At 38.6% G+C, this 26,460-nt stretch overlaps 1 protein-coding gene across 1 annotated transcript; it reads left to right on the forward strand.

Annotated features, from left to right (window-relative positions):
• The first annotated feature begins 246 nt into the window (after positions 1–246).
• CREBL2 (cAMP responsive element binding protein like 2) lies at positions 247–26,385 on the forward strand. Its single transcript, XM_007076307.3, has 4 exons — positions 247–565; positions 20,278–20,475; positions 21,892–22,036; positions 24,398–26,385. Exons 1-4 carry the CDS (start codon positions 551–553, stop codon positions 24,400–24,402), a joined length of 363 nt encoding a protein of 120 aa, XP_007076369.1. The 5' UTR covers positions 247–550; the 3' UTR covers positions 24,403–26,385.
• The last annotated feature ends 75 nt before the right edge of the window (positions 26,386–26,460 follow it).

The raw sequence follows: 26,460 nt of genomic DNA on the forward strand, positions 1-26,460 counted from the left end.
AGAGCTCTGGAAGTCCAAAAGAGCACACTGTTGGAAACGTAGTCTGATCTCCTGGCTAGCCCCTCCTCCGCCGCGTTCAGAAGCAAGAGGAAAACAGACGCCTTGCTGAGGCTATGTGGACATTGTAGTTTTCTTCCTAGTCAGCCTTGCAGACGGTGCGTTAGGGAAAACTACAATCCCCAGAATGCCGCCGACTACGGCAACTGACGAGGCCATTCCGCGTGCAGTACTCCCGCCCACCCTCCCGTCCGGGCGGCTCTCCAGGGAGTCTGTAAACACACCCAGAGACTGTCATGGAGGGGGAGGAGGAGGCGGCGGCGGCAAAGGGAGGCGTTTTGGGCCGCCTCCAGGGTCCGCTCTGTCATTCCTGAACTGGTCCCTCGTCCCCGTGACTGTGGCCTCAGGGAAGCGAACTGTTAGGCGAGAGGAGGAGACAGTCAGAACCATATCCCCTTCTTCCCCCGGGGCGGGGGCCGGGCCCGGCCAGGCCGGCTGAGCCGGGAGAGGGGAGGGGGAGGGAGCGCCTGGCCAGGCCGGCCTGTCCGCCGAGATGGATGACAGTAAGGTAAGTCCTGTGGTTTGCACGCGCAGCTGCTGCCGCCGCCGCCGCCTGCTTGTCGCTAAGTGCTAGACTCGCCGCTGAACCTCAGCTTGGTAGCCTCGCCAACACCCGGGAAACACCTGCCTTAGACATCCCTGCGCCTCCAGTTGTTACCCCCTGTACCCAGCCAGAAATTCAGGGAACAGGGGGCTGTGTTTTTCCAGAAAGGGCCTTCTCCTCTGGAAATTTTTCACTCCCCGGACAAGCCTGTTTGTCAGCTTTTCCAGGTAGCGCAAACCCTAGTCCTTGACTTGCCTAGCGAGATAAGTGAAGAAACTACCGTGTTTTCTCTTTTTGCCTTCCCCGGCCCTTTCCCACACTTTCTCCGGTGTGGAGACCTTAATTAGGGCACCCTGAACCAGCCCTATTCCCCTTGAAGGTTCCCCTTTCTTCTCTCAGGCTCCCTTACTCAATGCCCCATTCATATAATCAGTTCACTCCCCCTATGAGCTATTTTCCTGTGGTTGGTTGGAACACTCTGCGAAGCTCCTGTTGCTATTCGTCCAGAATCTAACCTCCTCTAGAAAGCCTTCTCTAGGAAAAGTAGTGAATTCCTTCTTGGTAATGTATCTTAATATCCCACTTCCATCCGTCTTTTGCCATTAAAAAAAAAAAAAATCACTTATCCCTATGATTCTAGCAGGCATTACTCATAATTGGGTAATTCACATAGTTTATGTATACCCTGTCTTTCTGTCTATCCACATTAGTGTTGTCCAGTTTTATTTCATGAAGATATAGGGATGGTCAGCTCATTACTCATCAGCTTACTGATGTTCTGGCATGTTTAAGAAATTGGACTTTTTTTTTTTTTTAAGGACTCAGACTGCTAGACTTTGCCAGTCTTTGAAGTAGAAGTTACTCCTTCTCTTTGCCTTTCAGGGGTCCTACTTTCCACAGGCTCTGGCATACTGCTCTTGCTAGCTTTTTCCTTTGTTTGGGTGCTCTTGTCCCCCTCCACTTAACCAGTAACACTTTGCTGCGGTCACATTTTTGTTTCACCCATCCTTAGAATGAAAACACTTCTCCCTTCTCTGTGCTGTTTGTGTTAGTCTACATTATCGCCTCTTCCCGTTCTTGCAGAAGGCTCTGAGAAAAGTGATAAATGAAGGGAAAGCCCACTGCAGTACTCTGAAATTGAGACTCACCTAGAGAAACAGTTTGCTTGTGAAGTAGCAAACCCTAATAGGAAGTGATATTTCCAAGACAGAAAGAGGGAGTTCTGAAAGTTTTCCAGGAACATTAGAAAATGATTTTCCATAAAAGTCTTGCTAGCTTGACTGTTCAGTATTGATTTTGAAAGTAAATCTGAATACCGTATCCCTTCTCTTTTGTAGAAAATAATGTTACAGCTCTTTAAGGATGCTAAAATAACATCGTTCTTTAATTTCCTTAATTTGAGGCTCTCACAGTATATTCTACATAATTTAGTTTACTTTTCAGACCTTTGAAACATTTGATAACTTTCTCAAAGTCGTTGGTAATCTCAAATTAAGTCCCAAGAAAAATACATTGGATTTTGAGTTATTTGACTTGCCTATAGAATCACATAGGAGTTATTTCTAAAACTAGCAAACTGTGGTGGAGGGTATAAAATTGTATTGTTTTCCCTAAAAGAGTGAAGTTAAATTTGGGGGGTAGACTATCCATAATTTATTTCCTATAGGGTTCACAGGGAAGCAAAACGAACTCAGTTCTCATTCTTTTTAATTGATTGTTTTTATGAGAGTATTTAGAAACCAGCAGTTTCTTAAATCTTTAATGATCATGCAGAAGGAAATCCCTTCAGAGGTCTCTGGATGGATAGTGCCTCTGTAAATACACTACTTTCACTTTGAGTACATATCGTAGTTGTGGATGAGTAATATTTAAATGCCATGTACAGCAAGACTGGACCGCTCTTCCAGCAGTCAGGCAGTATGAAACAGCCCTTAAACAAGTCTTTGGCAGCTCCCAGGCCTGCCTTTCTCTGTGCTCTAGTTGTTACAGTCCTGCAAAATTGTATTTTCCTCCTAGCATATACGTGTACTTACACACAAAACACATTTCCCCTCACATTATGTTTAAGTGATGGAGTCTCAGGTTCCCTTTTTTCCTGTATAAGGGAAGGTGAGAGTTGGGGCCTGGAATTGTGGTGACAGGAGGGCAGAAAGGATGACAGACTGGCCAACAGCAAGGCCAGGGGAACGGGAAGAGGATGAAGTGGGCAGGAGCTGCAGTTCTAGAGAGACAGTACTTGAATGAGCAGGTCAGGAGAAGACGATGATGATGTGAGGACCTCCCTTTAAAAAGATTCTGTATTCTGAGTTGTTTTCATCAGTGGCAACGAGTGAGTGTGCCAGGAGCTCTCCACATTCTGCCGTCCAGCTTTCTGGAGTCAGAGTAGGACAGATTTGAATGGGAGTGCAGCTTTGCCTTTCAACCGACTAGCGGTGTGCCTGACACAGCATAGAGTACTTGTTAATAGTGACTGAAGGAAGTGGGGACAGAGTGTCATTAAGGAGATTGCCCTGACGTACCTGGGCTTTGTTAATCCATGTGCTCTATTGAGCCAACCACCCAGAGTATACAGACAATGGCAAATAGCAAAAAGAAAGCAAGAGATAGATTGGGCATCTAAAAGTGGGGGCTTGGGAAAGTGTTAAGTAGCAGAGATTGAACACTGACTGAGTAGATCTCTACTAAGCTAGTTGGGAAGGAAAAATCTTGGCTAATTAACCTTTCTGAGCTTCCATTTTATCTGTTAAATGGCCAATACCTTTTTCACAGGCTTTGCTGAGGATTAGAGGTACTACATTATCATAAAGCATTGAATAGAGAGTCTGACATATAGTAAGCACAAAAAATGTTATCATTACCAAGGAGTGACTTCCTTGGTAGTTGACACAGTGCAGTAGGTACCTGAGATGCTCATTTTAGCAATTCTTAATTGCACGCTGTTGCATAACATTTGGAGCCATGTTTATATTTATACCTACACTACCCTTTGCTCCTAACTATGCCCCCAATGGGACAGGGCAATGGGATGGGGCTTGAAATGAACTTAAACTCTGCATTTAACTGTCAGATTGTGTGAGAAAGATAGTCTCCTGAGCCCACCTGCATGTCTACTAGTAAAAAGTGCTTGTTTTTATGAAAGCTTCCTCCTGATCTGCTGCATTCAATTACAAAGAAAATTAACGTATGTTATTTTCAGAGGCTTTGATCATAGAAGGTTCTTACTTTTTATTTTACATTTGACTTCTATGTTTATTGAATGAATGACTAATATAAATTGAAATATCCTAGACTAGATATGTCCCTGCCTCAGACTAAGCTGGTAATAGACTACCATATTATATTGCCTGACAGTTTAGGGCACCAAGCTTCAGTTGAGTGACTGACAAGAGAGTGGGTCAGACACTGGCCACAATATGCTAATATGGATACTGTTCTCCTTCGTTCTTCCTCTACCTGTATTACACACGATTTTCTAAAAATGAGTTTTCTTACACCTTCCTTACCTCTTAGGTAAGAAGACAAGGTCTTCTGTTCCATTCAGTTCTGAGTAGTGTTGGTTCTCACAAAAATTTTAACTTGGCCAAAGAATCTCTTTGACATTCCTGGACCTGTCCTTTGGCCCCTGAAGTCCCTCCTGTTGACCCTTTATCCATCTTTTGCTACAGTTGGAACCACCTTCCTTGAGCAGTGCCACAAAACTCAGACATTCTCTGCTTTTTCTTCCCTCCTCTTCATCAGTGCTTTCCACGAGACTAAAACAGAAGAGCCAGCTCATCTACTAAACAAATCTCTGACAGATTTAATGTACCTTCCTTTCCTCTCTAGGCTGTCTGCATATATTTTTTTAAGATTAAAAAAAAAATGTTTAAGTTTATTTATTTTGAGAGACAGAGGCAGAGAGAGAGAGTGCACGAGCAGGGGAGGGACAGAGAGGGAGAGAGAGAGAATCCCAAGCAGGCTCTGCACTGTCAGCACAGAGCCCCATGTGGGGCTCAAATTCAGGAACCATGAGATCACGACCTGAGCTGAAATCAAGAGTCGGATGCTTAAACAAATGAGCCACCCAGGCACCCCTATACTGCCTGCATATTTTAACTAAGGTACCTCAAAAGATGGTTTAACCCTAAGGAGTAATTTTAATACTACAGAAACCAGCTGAAATCTAAGTTTACATATCCTTATTTAGAACAATTCACTCTCCTAAGGTTTTCAGAAAAGTCTGTTTATTCATTAATTCATTAAATATTTGTTGGACATATAATATGTAAAGGCATTGTGCTAGACAGAGACACAAAGGTGATAACGTTTATAACTATTCTTGGAAACTTACATTTCAGTGGGCTAAGCAGACATAAAGAAAAATAATTACAATATAGTGAGGTAAAAAATAAGGGCAATAGAGGTAAAGTGCTTTTGGAGCGGTAAGAGTAGATGCCTGTACTAAATAAAGCATATTGCACTGAATAAGTACTATGGTAGAAGTTAGAGCAGGAATTAAAAAATTTTCAGTAAAAGGTCAGATAGTAATTATTTGCTGGCCATGTGGTCTCTGGTGCAATTATTCAGCTCTGCCATTTTAGCACAGAAGTAACCATAGGCAGATTTAATGACTGGGTGTGGCTGTGTTCTAATAAAACTTTATTTACCAAAACAGTCAATCGGCTGGGCTTTGCTTTCCATCAGGGCTGTCGTTTGCTGACTCCCAAGCTAGAGCATAAAGCATAAGTAAAGGTGTAGGCAGAGATAAGATTGGAAAAATAATCTGGGGCCAGATCATGATATGCCTGGCAAATTAAGCTAACACATTTTGGTCAGTATTTTTTCAAAATGTGGAATAAAGAAACACCTGCTGACCCAGGATATTGGGAATAGGGCGTGGGAATCTGAATTTTAATTAGGCTCGCCAGTTGACTGGCTCATATGCTTGCTGCAGTTTGAAAACCAAGGCTATAGATGTTGGGGAGCCATCAAAGGATTTTAAAGCGGAGGTGACAATATCAGATTTGTGTTTTTAAAGGAAAAAATGCTAATGGCTATATGGAGAATGGATTAGGGTAAAGATGTAGGAACCAGCATAAGACTAGAGGCAGAGGGTCCGATTAGGGAAGAACATGGATTTTGGCATATAACCAAAGATCAGATCTCATTTCTACCACTTTCAAGCTGTTATGATTTTGAACAGATTATTTAATCTGTTCCAAACTGAATTTCTTCACTGGATGGATTAATAAAACTTTAATGAATTATTGTGAGAATTAAATGTAATAACAGTTGACCTTTGGGGCACCTGACTAGCTCAGTTGGTAGAGTATGTGACTCTTGATCTTGGGCTGTGAGTTGAAGCCCCACCATTGGGCATAAAGCTTACTTAAAAAATGAACAGTTGACCCTTAAGCAACATAGGTTTAAACTGCCCAGATCTACTTACACGTGGATTTTTAGAAAATAAATATAGTACTGTAAATATATTTTCTCTTCCTTATGATTTTCTTAACATTTTCTTTTCCCTAGCTTTATTGTAAGATTACAATATGTAATACATATAACATACAAAATGTGTGTTAATTGACTGTGTTATTGAGAAGGATTCCAGTCAACAGTAGTCTAGTAATAGTTAAGTTTTGCAGGGGAGTGAAAAGTTACAGATGGTTTTTTGACTGTTTGGAAGTCGGCACCCATCACCCTTGCATTGTTGAAGAGTCAGCTGTATATATGTGAGTCCATATCAGAAGAACTTAGTACATCACGGGTTCTCAGTAAATGCTAGTCCTTTCTGGCCCCTCATCAGTTTAGATTGCTCGTAAGAAAGGCCTGAGCTGAAGACCATATTGAGGCTATTGTAATTTGGGTTGTGGTTGATGTAGCATGCATAAAATCCTTCAAGGATGAAGAATGTGGACAGAAGAGAGAGTTAAAAAGACAGAACTCTGGACTAGAATGATCAGAAGAGGCTGAGGAACAGAACTCCGCAAAATAAAGAGGGTTAGTGATCCAGGAGAACCAGAAAAAAAAGGGGGAAGGCAGTTCTGCCATGTATCTAAGGGAAGAGAAAATTTTAAAGAGGGAACTTTAATATGAGATGCCACAAAAAAAGTCAAGTAAACAGCAAAGGGGGGGTTGGGGAGGAGTATCCGTTCTATTTGGAAAATAGGGGATTATTTATGATCCTAGCAAGAGAATTTTCCCTGGAGTGATAGGGTAGAAGCGAAAATGTAGCGGTTGAGAAAGAGGTGGGCGGGGAAGCAAAGACAGTTAGGTATAGACCCGCTCCTAGTGAGTCAGTTTGTAACAGTTTCAGGCATTGCTGAAATCTATGTAGTATTATATTTAGCTTCAAACAGGCATAGGTGTTGGGAGAGGAGAGGCAGGAGTTAACTCTCAGTTCAGAGAGGCCTACTTTATCTTCTTTCTCCTTCCGTTGACTAGAAAAACTGGCAGAAAGGTTAGCAGCAGGAAGATGTGATTAGACTTTTGTTTCTGAAGATCTGGTAAATAAAAGGCCTAACCCACAGCTGTGAAGGAAGTTACGGGAGTCTTAACACCAAATGAAAATGCAGCTACCTGTTTTTTCTTTAAAGTGGTAAAGAGCAGTAGCTGGGTACATTCCTATCTTATTTTTCTTTAATCAGTTGGAGATAACTTTTCACTTTATGTTTTAAAAAGAGTGAAGTGAACCCCCTTGCTATTTTTTGTCTTTAGCTGGGGCTGTTGCTGCCACTTCATGTACATGCAATAATCCTCTTAGACTTACTTAACAGCTTGAAACTTTTATGAGTTGCCTTAAGAATTAGAGCATTAGGAAGTAAATAAGTGCAAAAAGGGTGGTAAAATAGTTAAGAGTTCTTCATTGGTTTTTCAGATTTTATATCCCTTATGAGGGAGCTTTTTTTTTCTTTTTCTTTTTCTTTTATAGCTTCTATAAGTTGGCAGTCCTGATAATGACATCAATTTAAGTCAGTTTTGAATAGTCCTAATTTTTCTTTGCATTTATTCATTCAATTATCAGTCTTTTAATAAATGCCTCTTAAATTTAGCCTGTCTCAGGGCTGGATACAGTGGAGATTGGGAAAGCAGAAAACACAGCTTTTGTGCCCGAGCAGCTCACGTTACCTGGAGGAGATAGAACTTAAATCTGTGAGGCTACTAAAAAACAAACAAACAAAAAGCAATATAACATATAAATTCAGTGTGTTCAGTATATGTTCCAGACATTTGGAGAAAAAAAATGACATATGGGAAGACGGTGATTGTCAGGGAGAGCTTCAGAGAAAGAAGGCTAGAGCTGATCCCCTAACCAAAGAAAGCATAACATTTGCCATTCTGGATGGTAGAGAGGTGGAGGGAACATTTAGAGAAATGGTGATATTGAATAGATGGGAATGGAGGGGATGAGGCAAGGTCCTAAGGAGGCATGACTAGATATGATTCCCCTTTGGGGAATAATGAAAGAGAAGATTGCCTTGGTTAGCAGGAGCCTGGATATAGTGGGCTGACTAGTGGCCCCTGAAAAGAAATATCTGTGTCCTAATCCCTGGAGCCTGTGAATATCACCTTATATGGTAAAAATGAATATTACCTTATGGGGGGGGGAGTGTGATTAAATTAATGGTTTTGAGAGGAAGAATTTATCCTGGATTATCTGTGTGGGGCCTAAATCCAATGACAGGTGTCCTCATAAGAGTAAGGCTGAGAGAGATTTGGCAGACAGATATGGAGGCGGTGTGACCACAGAGGCAGAGATTGGATTGACGTGGCCACAAATGAGGGCATGCTGATAGTTCCTAGAAGCTGGAAGAGGCAAGGATGGATTCTCCCCTGTGCTCTCCAGAAGTAGTGCCATCCTTCCAGACTCTGGCCTGCAGAACAAACAGAAAGAATACATTTCTATTGCTTTCATCACCACCAAGTTTGTGGTAATTGTTAGAGCAGCCACAGGAAAGTGATATACTGGATATAGTGACCTAGTAAGCAGTGTTGAGTCAGAGGTCTTCTCCTGAGCTGGAGAGTGACATGGCCAAAGGGAGTTTGTTCTTTCTGTAATGATCAGATAACTGCGTTTTTACAATGAAGGAAAATACACCAACGTTATTTTAATAAACTGAAAAGAAAGGTTAATTTGGTAGCTCTTTGCAAGATAGATTAACTAGGAAGGTGGGAGTGGAAAAGGAGAGATGGTAGGGAGCCCTACTGAGAACTTATTGTGATAATCTGTGAGTAGAGCTCTGACTAATATAGGCAGTAGGAGGAGAGAAGAAGAGCTAACTCAGATTTTATAAAGGAATAGATTGGCATGACTTCAGTTGGTGGGTATGGAGAGCCACAATAGTAGAGGGAGATTTCAAGGAAGCATAAAATGAGAAAGTTTGTTAGTTAACCTCCTCACCACCACCCTCCATCAAGTGCCTAATGCCACAGTGAGCTGGAGTAAATGAGAGATATATGGCATTAATAGAGCAGTGCCCATAAAACGCCTGTCAGTTTTCGAGCCTTTGCAGGGCATGATGTGATCAAGTTAATGAGTCCTACCATGAAATCTGGAGGGGAATAGTTATGCTTATGATAGTGAGTTACCTTGTGACAAGTTGCTATGATGCAAATCAGGGGTCTTAGGTCCTAGACCCTGCTCTGACACTGAAATTCTCTGAACTAAAATGTTGCCATCTATAAAACAAAAGAGATCACTGTGCATATCTGTGTGTGGGTATGTGTGTGTATACATGTATCCTTCTACCACCATCACTCCTGTATATCCTGATATCCTGTCTTTTATTATGTTATTGCTTTTTTCATGTCTTCTGTGTCTTATGAGTCTATATACATTACAGTTTAGGACGCTGTGTTCTTATATCAATATTCCTGGAGTTTCACAGAATTTGGGGACATGGCAGGTGTTCAGTAAATGGTTGTTGAATAGAGGAATTAATTTTCCCCTCTTTACCTGAAGAAGATGGCTTTTCCCTCCCTGAAATGGTGTGAAATAACATGAGGTAACAGGTAGAGTGCCTCACTCAAGGCCTTGTCCATGGTGAGTGCTCTCTTCCTGCATACTTCAGTTTGGCCTTGAGTTTAAGTGTTTGTTGTTAGCTCCTAAAAAGCTAGAAGTAAAATGATCCAAGAATCTTTGGAATAGGGTTTAATCTGGACACTGGAGCCTTCCTAATAAGAACCCCTGGAGAGCATGCAGCTCCTCTTTCTACAAAAGTTAAACCTGTTGACTGGGAAGCCTGTGCCATCCACACTCAGGCCTTTGCAGGCTAAGTTCTATTTTTTCTCTGTAATGGTTAAATTTAGAATTATCAGGAACTCCTTCTTGGCTAGATCCAGTCGTTGTGTGTTAATTCTCAGCCTTTTTAAGCTCCAAAATTAGAACCCTTATGCTTGACCCCTCCCCTCTGTAATATTCTTTCTCCTCATAAGCTTGTGTCTCTATGCCACATTGATTCTTCCTTTTCTATTATTCTTTCCGCTTTTTAAGGTTCACGTATTTTTTTAATAACAGCTGTCTTTTTAAGATAATGCCTTTATTGAAAAATAATTCACATACCGTAAAATTCATCCTTTTAAAGTGTACAATTCTGTGATTTTTATTAGTACAGTTGATGCTTGAACAACATGGGTTTGAACATGTGGGCTCACTTACATACAGATTTGTTTTTTATAAATACAGTGCCATGCTATAAATGTATTTTCCTTATGATTTTCTTTTTTTTAATTAAAAAAAAATGTTTAATGTTTATTTATTTTTTGAGAGAAAGAGAGACCGAGCATGAGTGGGGGAGGGGGAGAGAGAGAGGGAGACACAGAATCTGAAGCAGGCTCCAGGCATTGAGCTGTCAGCACAGAGCCTGATGTGGGGCTCGAACCTATGAACCTTGAGATCGTGACCTGAGCTGAAGTCAGATGCTTAACCGACTAAGCCATGCAGGCACCCCATCCTCGTGATTTTGTTAATAATATTTTCTTTTCTTTAGCTTACTTTATTGTAATAATACAGTATATGATACATATAATATACAAAATATGTATTAACTATGTTATTAGTAAGGCTTCCAGTTAACAGTAGGCTATTAAGAGTTAGGTTTTGTGTGGAATTGTGACTGCTTGGGGATCAGTGCTCCTAACCCTTGCATTGTTCAAGGGCCAACCGTACATTCACAGTTGTGCAATGGTTACTGCTATCTTCCCAGAACATTTTCATTACCTTAAAAAGAAACCCTTGTAAACAAACTGTGGTATATCCATGTAATGTAATATTGTTTTTTTTAAATTTTTTTTTTAATGTTTATTTTTGAGAAGAGAGAGACAGAGCATGAGCGGGGGAGGAGAGAGAAAGAGGGAGACACAGAATCAGAAACAGGCTCCAGCCTCTGAGCTGTCAGCACAGAGCCCAACGCGGGGCTCAAACTCACAGATTGTGAGATCATGACCTGAGCCAAAGTTGGACACCCCACCGACTGAGCCACCCAGGCACCCCAGTAATGTTATTAAGCAATAAAAAGAACTGAACTATTAAACCACAAAAAGGCATGGCGGAACTTCCTTGCATATTGCTAAGTGAAAGAGGCCAGTTTAAAAAGGCTGTCTACCCTGTGATTCCAACTATATGACGTTATGGAAAACGCAAAACTATAAAGGTAGTAAAAAGATAAATGGTTGCCAGCATTTTGGAGGAAGGAAGAAGGGGTGGGACATGGGATTTTTAGGGCAGTGAAAATATTCTGTATGATACTTTATTGCAGATACATGATATGTGCATTTGTCAAATCCAGAGAGCCATACAACACAGAGTGATGTAGACTATGGATTTATTAATAACATATCAACGTTAGTTCATGAGTTATAGTGAAGGTACTACACTAATGCAAGATTTTTTTTTTTAATTTAATGTTTATTTTTGAGAGAGGGAGAGGGAGTGGGGGAAGGGTGGGGGAGTACTGAGGATCTGAAGCAGGCTCTGTGCTGACAGCAGAGATCCATCCCAATATGGGACTTGAACTCACAAACCACGAGATCATGAGCTGAGCCGAAGTTGGACACTCAACCAACTGAGCCACCCAGGCACCCCTACGAGATGTTAATAATAGGGGACGCTGGGGGATGCCTGGATGGCTGAGTCGGTTAAGCGTCTGGCTTTGGCTCAGGTCATGATTTCACAGTTCATGGTTCCAGCCCCACATAGGGATCTGTGCTGACAGCTCTGAGCCTGGAGCCTGCTTCAGATTCTGTGTCTCCTTCTCTCTCTGCCCTTCCCCTGCTCATGCCCTGTCTCTGTCTGTCTCTCTGTCTCTCTCAGAAAAATAATGATGGGGGGGGCGCCTGGGTGGCGCAGTCGGTTGAGCGTCCGACTTCAGCCAGGTCACGATCTCGCGGTCCGTGAGTTCGAGTCCCGCGTCAGGCTCTGGGCTGATGGCTCGGAGCCTGGAGCCTGTTTCCGATTCTGTGTCTCCCTCTCTGACCCTCCCCCGATCATGCTCTGTCTCTCTCTGTCCCAAAAATAAATAAAAAAACGTTGAAAAAAAAAATTAAAAAAAAAATAATAATAATGATAGGGGACACTGGGAGAGTGGAGAAAGAGGAGATATGTGAGAACTCTCTACTTTCTGCTTAATTTTTTGTAAACCTAAAACAGCTCTGAAAAGCAAACTATGTTAATTTTAAAAAAGAACAAAAGAAACACTTTAGCAGTCGTTGCTCATTCTCTCCTCCCCTGCCCTAAGCAATTACTAATCTACTTTTTATCTCTTATCGATTTGCCTTTTGTGGACATTTTAGCTCCATGGAATCACACAGTATGAGGCCATTTGTGTTTGGTTTCTTTCACTTGGCATAATGTTTCCAGTGTTCATCTGTGTTGAACCATGTACTTCATTCCTTTTTGTGTCTGAATAATGAATGTTCCATTGTATGGACACACCACATTTTGTTATACACTCATCAGTTGATGGACATTTGGGTTGTTTCCACTTTTTAAAAAGCTATCATGAAAAACGTTACTATGAACATGCATTGTACAAATTCTTATGTGGTCATATGTTTTCATCTTTTGGGGGGATATACCTAGGAGCAGAACTGCTGGGTCGTATGGTAATTCTAGGTTTAATATTTTGGGGAACATGCAAATGGTTTTCCAAGGTGGCCACTATTTTATATTCCCACCAGCAATGTATAAGGGTTCCATTTCTCCACATCTCCACATGTTATTGGCTGTTTTTTATCATATAACCATTCTTGTGGGTATAAAGAGGTATCTCTTGGCCTTGATTCACATTTCCCAAATGACTAATGATGTTGAATGTTTTTCATATGTTTATTGGTCATTTATATGTCTTCTTTGGAGAAATGTCTATTCAAATACTTTGCCTACACTTTAATTGGACAGTTTATCTTTTTGTTGAATTGTAGGTGTTCTTTGTATATTCTGGATACAAATTTATCATACGTATGACTTAACAATTATTTTCTCCCATTCTATGTGTTGACATTAATGGTGTTCTTTGAAGCATAAAAAAAATTTTTTTTAATGTTTATTTATTTTTGAGAGACAGAGAGCATAAGTGGGTGAGGGGCAGAGAGAGGGAGACACAGAATCTGAAGCAGGCTCCAGGCTCTGAGCTAACAGCACAGAGCCTGACGTGGGGCATGAACATGCCAACTGTGAAATCATGACCTGAACCAAAGTCGGATGCTTAACCCACTGAGCCACCCAGGCGCCCCTGAAGCACAAAATTTTTAATTTTGAAGTCCAATTTTTTTCTTTTGTTGAGTATGCTTGTGGTGTCATATCTAAGAAACTGTGGCCTAATCCAAGGTCACAAGATTTATCTCTATGTTTTCCTTTAAGAGTTATTGTGACTCTTACATTTAGGCCTTTGTTCTATTTTGAGTTAATTTTTGTATATGGCATGTTGTAGGAGTCCAACTTAATTCTTTTTGCTTACAGATATTCAGTTGTCCCAGCACCATTTATTGAAAAGACTGTTCTTTTCCCGTTTCTCTATTGTTGTGGCACCTTACTGAAAATCATTTGACCATAAATCTAAGGTTTATTTCCAGATTCTCAATTCTTTTTCATTTGATATGTGTCTACCCTTGTGCCAGTACCACATTATCTTGATTATTGTAGCTTTCTAATAAATTTTGAAATCAGCAAGTCAAGCCCTCCACCTTTTTGTTTTTTAAAATTGTTTGGCTATTTGGGGTCCCTCTATTACCATATAATTTTTTATTTTTATTTTTTTTTTTAATTTTTTTTAACGTTTATTTATTGTTGAGACAGAGAGAGACAGAGCATTTTTTTTAATTTTTTTTAACATTTATTTATTTTTGAGACAGAGACAGAGCATTTTTTAAAAATTTTTTTTAACGTTTATTTATTTTTGAGACCATATAATTTTTTAAATTATCTTGTCAGTTTATGCAAAAAGGCAGCTGGTATTTTTTTAAGTGATCTCTACACCCAGTATGGGGATCAAACTCATGACCCCAAGATCAAAAGTCAAATGTTCTACCAACTGAACCAGCCAGGCAACCCCAGCTGGGATTTTGTTGAATTTGCAGATCAATTTGGGGGAATATTGTCATCTTAACAATATTAAGTCTTTCAATCCATGAATATGGAATGTCTTTCTTTTTATTAGATATTTAGTTTCTTATAATGATGTTTTGTGGTTTTCAGTGCATAAGGTTTGCAGGGTTTTTTTTGTTAAATATTGCTAAGTCATTCTATGAGGCCAATATTGTAGCATGTATCAAAACCAGAGATACCGTAAGAAAACTATAGACCAATATGTTCTCTGAATATAGATGCAAATACCCTCAATAAAATGCTGTTCCTTTTTTAAATGTTTATTTAGAGAGCAAGCAGGGGAGGGGCAGAGAGAGAAGGAGAGATAATCTCAAGTAGACTCCGCACTGTTTGTACAGAGCCCGACTCAACCTGGGGCTTGATCTCATGAACCGTGAGATCATGACCTGAGCCGAAATCAAGAGTCAGATGCTTAACTGACTGAGCCACTCAGGTGCCCCTAAAATGTTGTTCTAAATGGTATGTTTTTATGCTATTCTCAATGAATGTCTTTATGATTTCATTTCAGATTGTTCATTGTTCAGAGCTAATTTTTGTTTATAGATCTTGTCTCTTGCAACCTTGCTCAACTCATTTATCAGCACTAATAGTTTTTTGTGGATTCCTTAGGATTTTCTACATACAAGATCATACCATCCTCAAGTAAAAGTAGTTTTATTTTTTCCCTTCCAGTATGAATGACTTTTCTTTCTTTTTCTTGCCTAATTGCTGTGGCTAGATCCTCTAATATAATACAGTGTTGAATAGAAGTAATGAGAGAAGGCAAGGTCCTTGTCTTTTTCCTGATCTTTGCGGGGAAAGCTTTCAATATTTTACCTTTAAGTGTGATATTAGCTGTGGGTGTTTCATAGATACCCTTTATCAGGTTGAAGAAGTTCCCTTTATTCAGTTTGTTGAGTGTTTTTTTTTTTTTTATCACATGAAGGTGTTAGATTTTGTCAGGTGCTTTTTCTGAGTCTTTTGAGAAGAAAATGTAACTTTGGCCCTTTTTTTCTTTTGAGATGATCTGTTATTACAGTATTTGATTTTTGGGTTGTTACACCTACCATTATTCCTGTGATAAGTTGCACATAGCTATGGTGTAAATCCTCTTTATATGTTGTTAGATTCAATCTGCTAGCATTTTGTTGAGGATATTTGCATCTATATTCGGAAAACATATTGGTCTGTAGTTTTCTTATGGTATCTTTGGTTTTGATATCAAGCTAATAATGGCTTCGTAGAATGAATTGGGACATGTTGTTTTCTCTTCTGTTTTTTGGAAGAGTTTATGCAAACTTAGTGTTAATTCTTTAAATGTTTAGTAGAATTCACCAGTGAAGTGACTTGGACTTTTCTTTGTGGGAATTTGTTGTTGTTGTTGTTACTAATTCAATCTCTTTTTTTGTTATAGGTCTATTCAGATTTTCTATTTTATCTTGAGTCAGTTTTGCTACTTTGTGTCTTTCTAGAAATTTGTCCATTTCTTCTAGGTTATCTTGTTTTTGGCATATAATTTTTCATAGTATCTCATGTAACCATTACTATTTCTGTAAAGTTGATAGGGATGATGTCTCTTTCAGTCTTTTTTTTTTTTTTAACCCAGTCTTTTTATTTTTAAGTTTATTTATTTTGAGAGAAAGAGTATAAGCACAAGCAGCGGAGGGGAGGAGAAAGGGGGAGAGAAAGAATCCCAAGCAAGCTCCACACTAACAGCACGGAGCCCAACACAGGGCTTGAATCCCACGACCCCAAGATCATGACCCGAGCTGAAATCGAGTCGGATGCCTGAGCCACCCAGGCGCCCCTCATCTTGACTTTAGTATTTTGAATGTTTTCTCTTGGCCAGTCTAGCCAAAGGTTTGTGGATTTTGTTGATTTTTTTGAAACTTTTGGTTTCATTGATTTTCTCTATTGTTTTACCATCCTCTATTTTATTTATGTCTGCTTTGATACTTGTTATTTCCTTCCATCAGCTTGCTTGGGATTTAATTTGTCCTTCATTTTCGAGTTTCTTAAGGTGGAAAATTAGGTTATTGATTTCAAATCTTCTTTTTAGTTTAAGCATTTACAGCTCCCTCTGAGCACTGCTTTAGCTGCATCTCATAAAGTTTTGGTATGTTGTGTTTTCTTTTCATTTCCAAGCAGTTTTCTAATTTCCCTTGTGATCTCTTCTTTGACCCATTAGTTACTTAGGAATGTCTTTTGTCTTTTTATCTGCCATATTTATTAGATAGTTATTGCTGTGTGCTAAGAATTATATGACAGTCCCTGGTGCTTACTTTCTAAAAATCAGAACATCCAGTTTTAGCTTGTCTCAATGGAGAAAGTGTTTATAAAAAAACAGGTAGTTAACATAAAAGTAGGACCTTCACTCTTACTTGCTTATAATAAACAGACTTGAACATTTTAAACGTAATAACGAAGACAGATGTGGTATTGCAAAAGCCCTAGTGAAATCTAGCATCTCTACTGTTTTACCTTCGTGTAATAAATTCTCTGGAGAGTAAGAAAAAAATCAATGGCTGGCAAGTTTCTTTATATGAGAGCTAGGGAGACAGACTTTCTGAGTGTTTCCCTTGGGGCTTCCTATTTCCAGCTCACAAATGTGTTTGGGGGAGGAAAAAGAAGTAAAATGGGTAATGGATAAAGAGGTTCCACTGTTTTAAAGACAGCTATTTATATTTTCATGTGGCTCTATGTCAATAGAAATAAGACTAGAATAGAAAAAGCTAAATCTTATATCATTTTCATAGTTTTCTTTGGAGTTTGTGTTGGTGCATAAAAATCAGTACTTTTACTTAGCAACATTAATGTGCTTCCTCACAGAAGAAATAGGAGAGCAAAGGGACAATATGGTTGTCACTGATTTTGTGAAATTTTAATGAAAATTGGTAAGAATGATTTTTGGCCAGAGCTATTTAAGGAATTTGTGAGACTGATTTCAGTTTTAGTTTCTGGTTCCTTTCACTAACTTCTCCTAAGTTTCCCCTAATCATTATGGCTTATGAATATATGAAGTTCAGTTGTTAAGGCAAGTAGTCTACTAACCCACATTTGTATAATACCTTTTTCTTTACCTGGTGCTTTTATACTTAAGACTTACAGTAATCCTGCAATGTACCTCTCTTGAAAACCGGTATACTAATCAGATTTTAGCTGACACCAAAAGCTAAAAATTCAGTCTACCATTGAGGAAAAATTAAACATACGGTTTTAACGTAATTTTACAGGAGGTGACATAAAATACAGGAAACCTAGATTCATTTACTCTGCTTTCTAATTTAAAAAAAGGTAGTGAAATAATTTTACTATCATGAAAACTAAACAAAAGGATATAACTTTTGTTTGATTTTTATGACTGTGCTCAGTTTGTTTCAAAAATCACTGAAGTCTCTTAAGTACACTGTGTCCTCTTGCTGGCTTCTCAAAGGCAGCCTCTCCTGAATTAATTAAAAACAGCAATATTCGAGGTATTAGATTACAGTGTTGTATGATTGACGATTCACTTTACTACATAAAGAATAGATATGATTATCATTTATGTCTCTGTAGACTCGAGTTTATGCTGTAAATATATTGCTTTTTAAAAACTGTAGCAATAGCAAATATACTTTGGTTTAATGTAGGATGATTTCAAAATATTTTATTAAAATTGTGCAGTTTCCTGAGGTGTATATTATTATGTTGGAATAAAAACATGGTGTATAATATAAAAAGCTTAAAAGATCTGTTTTTGAAAAGTTGAAACTAATTTGGGAGTACTGAAGCAGCTAGCTTTACAAGAGTGGTGGAAAAGAAAGTTTTTTCCCCAGAGTCTTGGAGAATTCAGTCTCATTTCAGAGCTGCCTTATAAAATGCTTGATGCAGTGGTTGGCCATCATGTTACATGACACAGGGTCTGGTCAATGTGGTTCATTCATATTTACAGTTTGGTTTTCAACCTAACCATTATACTTAGTAATGATCTGATCTTTATAGGGTATTGGGCATTGTTCATGTGTGATATTAATAGTGATCGCAACAAACAAGCAAATGAGAGTTTTTATACCCACATGAATATTGCGTTTGAGTTTTGTTACTGGGAATGCTTCTACTTTTTTTTTTAAGAGCTTTTTTTTCCTTAAGTTTATTTATTTTGAGAGAGAGAGAGAGAGAGAGAGAGAGAGAGAGAGAGGGAGAAAACGAGCAGGGGAGGGGCAGAGAGAGGGAGACAGAATCCAAAGCAGGTTCTAGGCTCCATGCTGTCAGCACAGAGCCCAACGCGGGGCTTGAACTCATGAACTGTGAGATCATGACCCAAACCGAAGTCAGATGCTTAACCAACTGAGCCACCCAGGCGCCCCTACTTTATTCCAATGATTTTTCAGTATTTGAGTTTTGCATCTTCTCTTTTATAATTGCCTTTAAAGCCTCAGCAGTATTCCTCAGCAGTATTCCTTTCAGAATACTGAAGTTATGTCATTTTTATTTTCTGAGGGTAGTTTTCAGAAAGAACTGGACCATAATTCAGAATTTTGTCAGATAAAGTAGATAATCTGAGGCCAACTCGACTGTATTGTAGCTTGTAAGAAACTAGCTCTAAAAGCACTTTCCCAAAAAGCTTGTTCTTTGGAATAAATGTAACCCCTTTCAAGGTAATTGCTTTAAAGAAAATTTATTTGATGTACAAGTTCAGGTTCGTGTATTTAAAAAATCATCACATTTACCTCATAGTTACATCTTGTGTAAGAACTTGGGGAGGTTCCAAAGCTAAACAGTGAAGAAGATTAAATTACTTTGCTAGTCACCAAAAAATTGTGCCTGTGCAGGTAAATGAATAGCAGAGATATTGAAAAGATGTCTTATGACCAGTGGGAGCAAGTTGAAATCTCTTGAGACAGTCTAAGGTTATAATTATAGGCTTCTAAAATCAGGAGAGAATTATCCTGAAGATGTCAGGGACTTCTGTGTGTTCCTTTGGGCTCATCAATGTTGAAGAGGGAATTCATAGCCAAATTTCTTAGGATACATTTATATATATATATGTGTGTGTGTGTGTGTGTGTGTGTGTGTGTGTGTGTGTGTGTGTATACACACACACACACACACACACACACACAATTTTTGTACAAATTTTATGTTGTTTTCTAACTATAAACATTTAGAAATAATAAAAAATATAGATGAGAGAAAGCTGTCAAAGAAATCCTCATTGAATTTTTAATAAACATCCTTTCTTCTATGTGTTGTTTTATAAGGTTGAGATTACACTGAACTTAAAATTTTTAAATCTTTGGGGCGCCTGGGTGGCGCAGTCGGTTAAGCGTCCGACTTCAGCCAGGTCACGATCTCGCGGTCCGTGAGTTCGAGCCCCGCGTCAGGCTCTGGGCTGATGGCTCGGAGCCTGGAGCCTGTTTCCGATTCTGTGTTTCCCTCTCTCTCTGCCCCTCCCCCGTTCATGCTCTGTCTCTCTCTGTCCCAAAAATAAATTAAAAAAAAAAAAATTTAAATCTTTTTTTTTAATGTTTATTTATTTTTGAGAGAGAGAGAGACAGAGCATGAATGGGGGAGGAGCAGAGAGAGAGAGAGAGAGAGAGAGAGAGAGAGAGAGAACCTGAAGCAGGCTCCAGGCTCTGAGCTGTCAGCACAGAGCCCGACATGGGGCTCGAACTCTCAAACTGTGAGATCATGACCCAAGCCAAAGTCGGATGCTTAACCGACTGAGCCATCCAGGCACCCCTACAATTTTAAATATTGGTTTTTCTAACTATTATTTTCACAAGTCAGAAATTCTTTGTGAACACAATATTTAGCGGCCATCTTTTAGATTGTAGCATCTAGTCATACATGGTTCATAAAATTTACTGTTAAATGACTTAAAGTTTATCATTGAAGAAATAATGAAAACTTACAGAATTTCTTCTCTCACACTCATAGTATTAGAAGTATCAGAAAGAAAACAATAACATGAAGCAAAGACTCATGAGGCATGTCATGGGATTATGCTTTCTTAGTTTCATTGGCTTCATGTATTATTTGTAAATGTTTTCCTTGCTAATGTGCAGCCATAGACACTTTCCTAGAAACAGAACTGAGAGAAAAAAACCATTTCTTCTCTCTCTTGCCGAAGGTGGTTGGAGGTAAAGTTAAGAAGCCCGGCAAACGTGGTCGGAAGCCAGCCAAAATCGACTTGAAGGCAAAACTTGAGAGGAGCCGGCAGAGTGCAAGAGAATGCCGGGCCAGGAAAAAACTAAGATACCAGTATTTGGAAGAGTTGGTATCCAGTCGGGAAAGAGCCATATGTGCCCTCAGAGAGGAACTGGAAATGGTAAGAAAGTCTGCCAGTAAACACCTGAAAAAATCAACCTAAGCTTAGTAGTCAAAGAAATATATATTAAAATATGAAGGTACCAATTTTCACGTATGTGTTTGACAAATACAGGAAAGAATATTAGTCTGTTAGCCAAGACGTAAGCAAGGAAGCAGTTTTGCATAGTAGCTGGTGGGAGCAGAATGTGCCTGACTATTTCACTGAGGGATTGTTTTTGAAGGAAAAAAATGGAAAATAACACAAATGTACAATAATAGGGGATTAGTTAAATTATACTGCATTCATAAATTGGACTACTTTGCAGGCAGTAAAAATCACAATGCACATGTATATTTACTAATGTAGAAAGGCATTTACAATATATTGCTAAGTGGAAAAAGCAATATAACAATATGTAACAATATGCATAGTATATATACCATTTGTGTTTCAACATATTGATTTATTTATTTGTCATGTTTTGGTCATTTATTCATCCAGACTTTGGGTGGTGGCTGTAGAAATGTAAAAGAGAATAGAAATCTCACTATAAGCTCAGGGGAGGAGGTGACAGGTTGGAGACGAGAGAGAATACTACTATGATCATCACAAAACTAGGACCTCAGCATTTTAAATGGTAAGAAAATAAGGTTGGGGTCTGAAGAGAGTCCAGATAAACACTATTGAATAGATTTAAAAATATATATATTGAATTTGACTCCTGCTGCAAGTTATTTCTTACCTTCTGCAGTGTAAGCTACTTGAGGGCATGATCTTTGAACTGACTGATCTTTGTATACGTCAAAGTCCATACTACACAGTCTGGCAGAAAGCAGATGTTTAGTGAATGTTTATGAAAGAGAAGGGAAATTATAAAATTATTTATTTTAGGAGTAGAAATGATAATGTGACAGCAAAAAGAGATGAATTCTAATTAGTGGCACACTGGGAAGAGAGAATCTTTTAACCAGAGGAGCCTTCTTTTTTTTTTAAGTTTATTTACTTTGAGAGCAAGAGAGTGTAAGCAGCGGAGGGGCAGAGAGAGCAGGAGAATTCCAAGGCTTCTCACACAGCACAGAGCCCAATGCGGGGCTTAAACCCACAAAACAGCCAGATCATGACTCGAGCCGAAATCAAGAGTTGGATGCTCAACCGACTGAGCCACTCAAGCACCTCCCCAGAAGGGCCTTCTTAATCTGAGCACTACCCACAGTTTATCACTAGAAGATTCAGCAGCAGTTTCCTACCCTCTTCTGAAAGATGGCAGGCCTCATACATGTCCTAGGTTACAAACAGAAAATACAGTGGAGGGATAGGATTCCCACCAGCCAGTGTGACCTCTAGTTATGGGAGTTCTTCTGTCTGGGATTTCTACCCCTGGTTCCTGAACTCTGGCTAGTAAAATTTTACTTAAATATATTTTACATATTTCAGTACAAGCAGTGGTGCATGGCAATGGACCAAGGAAAAATCCCTTCTGAAATAAAGGCCCTACTCACTGGAGAAGAGCAGAGCAAATCTCAGCAGAACTCAAGCAGGCACATGAAAGCTGGGAAGACGGATGCTAACAGCAATTCCTGTGAGTACCATGAGTGGGAGAGTTTATATTTAGAGAAGCGTTTTAAGGTAGGGTTTCCATTGACCACTTTCCTTATGTCATTAAATAAAATGTTGATGTCATTTGTAATATACTAATAAGCAAGTGAAATGGTGCTAGATTCTAAATATTGAGATGAATTTTACATGGGCTCGATGAACAGCAACTGAAAAATGTATGGAAAATTCTTAAAGTAAACTTAGTCCATAAATGGGAGTACATTCTAGTTATTGTTAATAAGAATTTTATTTGTATTTTGATTTACAGCCTAAAGAATCCTTTCACTTATATTTATCTTATGTTTTTCCTCCAATAATTGTGTTAAGGAATTACACTTTTTATTTTGTAGATGAAGAAATAGCAGAGGGATTGGTTAAGACGCCCAGGGTCACACAGCTATAATGGGAAAAACCTGTCTTCACCTAGTCCAGGCTGTATCTAGTACAGGAGCCCATCATTGCAGGGTTTTTTTTTTTCATTATGGTGAAATTCATATGAAATTCATAAAATTAACCATTTTAAAGTAATAATTCAGAGGCATTTAGTACAATCAGTGTTGTACAACCACCACTTCTATCTAGTTATAAAACATTTTATCACCCCAGAAGAAAGCCCTGAACTCATTAGGTAGTTACTTGTTCTTACTCCCTCCCTCCAGCCCTTGGCAACTTGTCTCTATGGATTTACCTATTCTGGATATTTCATACAAATGGAAACATACAATATGTGACTTTTTGTGTCTGGCTGTTTTCACCTAGTATATTTTCAAGGTTCATCCACACTGTAGCCTATATTAGTACTTTATTCCATGTTATGGCTGTATAATGTTCTGCTAGGTATGTGTACCACAATTTATTTGTTCATTCATCTGTTGATGCTTGTTTCTCCCGAACAGTATGATATGAAACATGAGTGTACAAGTATGTGTTTGAGTACTTGTTTTCAGTTCTTTTGCTTATATACCTAGAAGTGGAATTGCTGAGTCTTCTGGTAATTTTATATTTAACTTTTAAGGGAACCACAAATTGTTCTCCACAGTGGCTGATATATTTTGCATTCCCACCAGCAGCATATGAAGCTTCCCGTTTCTGTACATCTTGCTAACTCTTTTTATTTTCCCTTATTTAAAAAAAATTTATTTTTAAGTAATCTCTACACCCAAATGGGGCTTGAACTCACAACCCCGAGATCAAAAGTCGCATGCTCCACTGACTGAGCCAGCTAGGTGCCCCTCTATTTTTAAAAACTATAGCCTTCCATCCTAGGATGTGAAGTAGTATCTGATTGTGTTTTTGATTGGCATTTCCCCAAAGACTAATGATGTTGAGCATCTCTTCATATGCTTATTGGCCATTTGTATATCTTCTTTGAAGGAATGTCTAAGTCCCTTGCCCAAGTTTTAATTGAGTTGTTTTTCATTTTGTTGTTGAGTTGTAGGAGTTTATATTTTTCCCAGATTCTAGACCTTATCCCATTCTGTAGGTTGTTTTTTTCACATTCTTTTTTTTTTTTTTTTTTTTTTTTTAAAGTTTATTTATGTTGAGAGAGAGAATCCCAAGCAGGCTCTGCACTGTCAGCACAGAGCCTGATGCAGGGCTCACTCTCACGAACCATAAGATCATGACCTGAGCCAAAATTAAAAGTCAGACGCTTAACTGACTGAGCCACCAGGCGCCCCTTCTCACATTCTTGATAGTGTCCTTTGGTGCACAAAACATTTAAATTTTGATGAAGTCCAGTTTATCTATTTTTTCTTTTGTTGTTCAGGCTTTGGGTGTCATATGTTAACAATCCATTGCCAAATTCAAGGTCATGAAGAACCTTACCCCTATGTTTTCTTCTAAGAGTTTTATGGTTTTAGCTCTTATATTTTAGGTCACTGATCCATTTTGAGTTAATTTTTCTATATGGTATGAGTTAGAGGTCCAACTTAATTCTTTTGCATGTGAATATCCAATTGTTCCAGGACCATTTGTTGAAGACACTGTAAAGATTTTATAATGAAGATGTCATGGATTGGTTTCTTTATCATTGTGATTGCTTTGGGAGCACTTGAAACAGTTATAAGAAAATGCTGTAAATTTTTTATCTTTTAAAATATTTTTGTAAAAGCGAACGGTTTGGTTTTTGATAGCTTTTATTACATGAGGTAACATTTGTTTTAATCTAAATTGAATTAATGAAAAAAAGCCAAATCAGCTCAATTTTCTTGCAATCTGTATTTTTAAAAAGCCTTTCTGTAGATCCTAAACAAACAAAAAATTCATACATTTTAAAACAGATTAAACAAACCTCATTGACTTACAAACATTCTTACATTGGTAACTATGATTTATTTTTTAGGGTGAAGATTATATAAAATGATGAGTAGCTGATTGAAGCCAATATTCTGATTCCTATGGAGGATGAATGGGCAAGATTGTACTTCTTGGCTCCATTTACTACCTACTGCTCAGTAGTCATCTCTGTAAATCTGCAGTTTCTACCAAAATGTGTGATCATAGATCCCAAAGGATTTTGCTTTAACTTTCAACACTTAGAAAATTTATAAACATTCAGACCTGTTCTGGTTGGTATTGCCACCGGTGGCAGTTAACATGTTGTAATGCTTGAAAACACAGGAGTAGAGAGAAGTGGGTGAAGATTGTATTTTTGCACCTTAACTCCACATTGCTTTATTGGTTAATTTATATTCTTTCCATGTATTTCATGTCATTGTATGTGTATGTATGTTTAGGTGTCACCTTCTTTTATGTTTTTGACTGCCCTACAAAGAGAAACCAAATGGGCTGATTATTAAGTTCTCAGCCTTAATGGACCTAATCTTATTTGTTTATATTTACTTGAGTAATGTTTATTTTCTGCATGAACCATGATTTCTCCTGTGAGCCATTCCAGCATAAGCTGTGAATATGTATTAACAAATATATACAGTTCTATTTTTATAATCCATAATGATATGCCTGTTTTGAATAATGTACGTGTTAACAAAATCCATCAGGAAAGCCCTCAAGACAGCCTCTATTTAAAACTTTCGTTGCTGTCTTCTCGAACTATATTTATAAAAGTTTGCTAGGGCCTAATCCATACTTGGAGAATAATTAGTCAAATTTTCTTTTTAAGCAAGAAGTAACCCTTTAGGCATTTCATCAGCATACACCATCTTGACAACTTAGAGAATGTATGTATGTATGTGTTTCTATTGTATGTCTGTATATGTATGTGGGGAGGGTAGGAGTGAATGTTCACACACATTTCCTTGTGTAGTCAACTAACTCGGACACTTTTTCTAAAGAAAATAGGATGAAATTAGCTGCTGAGATCGAGTTTCTGCCTCAAGAGATCTGGAACAAAATGAGGGAGAAATTGCTAGTAGATCTAATGGCTGTAGGCATAACCAGAACACTTAGTTTCTCCCCTGACATGAGCTTCGTGATGAATGTGTTCTGAGCCAGGAAGAAACACACTGTGGGTGTGCCTCTGGTTCGGCCCTGACCGTGTCTACACTCTGGAATGAAGCACTGAGCTAGAGTTGTCACAGCACCACGGCCAGATGGCCTGGTGGGAGCACAGAACGGCAGAGTAGTTCTTTTCAGCTCCGGTTACAGCTACATTGACCTTCTTCCTGACTACCCAACAGAGCAATGACTGAGGAATCAAGCTCATAATATTTTACATGCAAATAGACTAGGTATCTTTCAGTTTCCCCAGTGAGACACCCTATCACTCTTTCTTCTCTGTCCCATAGTTAAATCAGGAATTGTGTTCTCTGTTGCTGCTAAATTATAATTGTTCTTTGCTCTACTGAGGCAAATATTTGGCTTCTACACAGTATGTTTTGTTACGAAATGGCAGTTTAAGAGGAGGCATCACACTCTAGACTGAGGTGGAACAAGAGATGGACCACATAGTTTTAGATTACAAGGTACTCTCCCCTCTTCTCTTAGGCCATGTTTCAATAAAGTGCTTCCCCTTAGCCTAAGTTCCTGAAGATCTCTTGTGTGTAGGTTGCAAACTCAGATCTAGTCTAGTCCTGTGTGACTACTGATATACCACTAGCCCAACCTGTTGGGTCTCTCTGTGTTTTGGAGGACTGGGGGTTTAAGAGTATTTAATGTCTTTTTAGGATCACAAATATAGATAGATTGAGGATTGTTAATATCCAGACCTTCAGAGTTTAAGTGTTTTAAATACAGTGTTCAGATTGTAATGGGTATGGTTTTGCCATCTGGTCTACTCAAATGTATATTTTTATTTTGCAAAACAACCCAAGATTTACTACGTGTTGCTTTTTGTTCAGTACCTTTTTAATTCCCCAGAAGAGTTGTTTTCAAAGCAAACATTCCAAAATGAATGTGGCTCTTCAATGGAATGTCTCCATTGTGCTTGAAGTATTTCTTCTCTGG

The sequence above is a fragment of the Panthera tigris genome, chromosome B4 (assembly GCF_018350195.1).
Source record: "Panthera tigris isolate Pti1 chromosome B4, P.tigris_Pti1_mat1.1, whole genome shotgun sequence".
Taxonomy (NCBI): domain Eukaryota; kingdom Metazoa; phylum Chordata; class Mammalia; order Carnivora; family Felidae; genus Panthera; species Panthera tigris.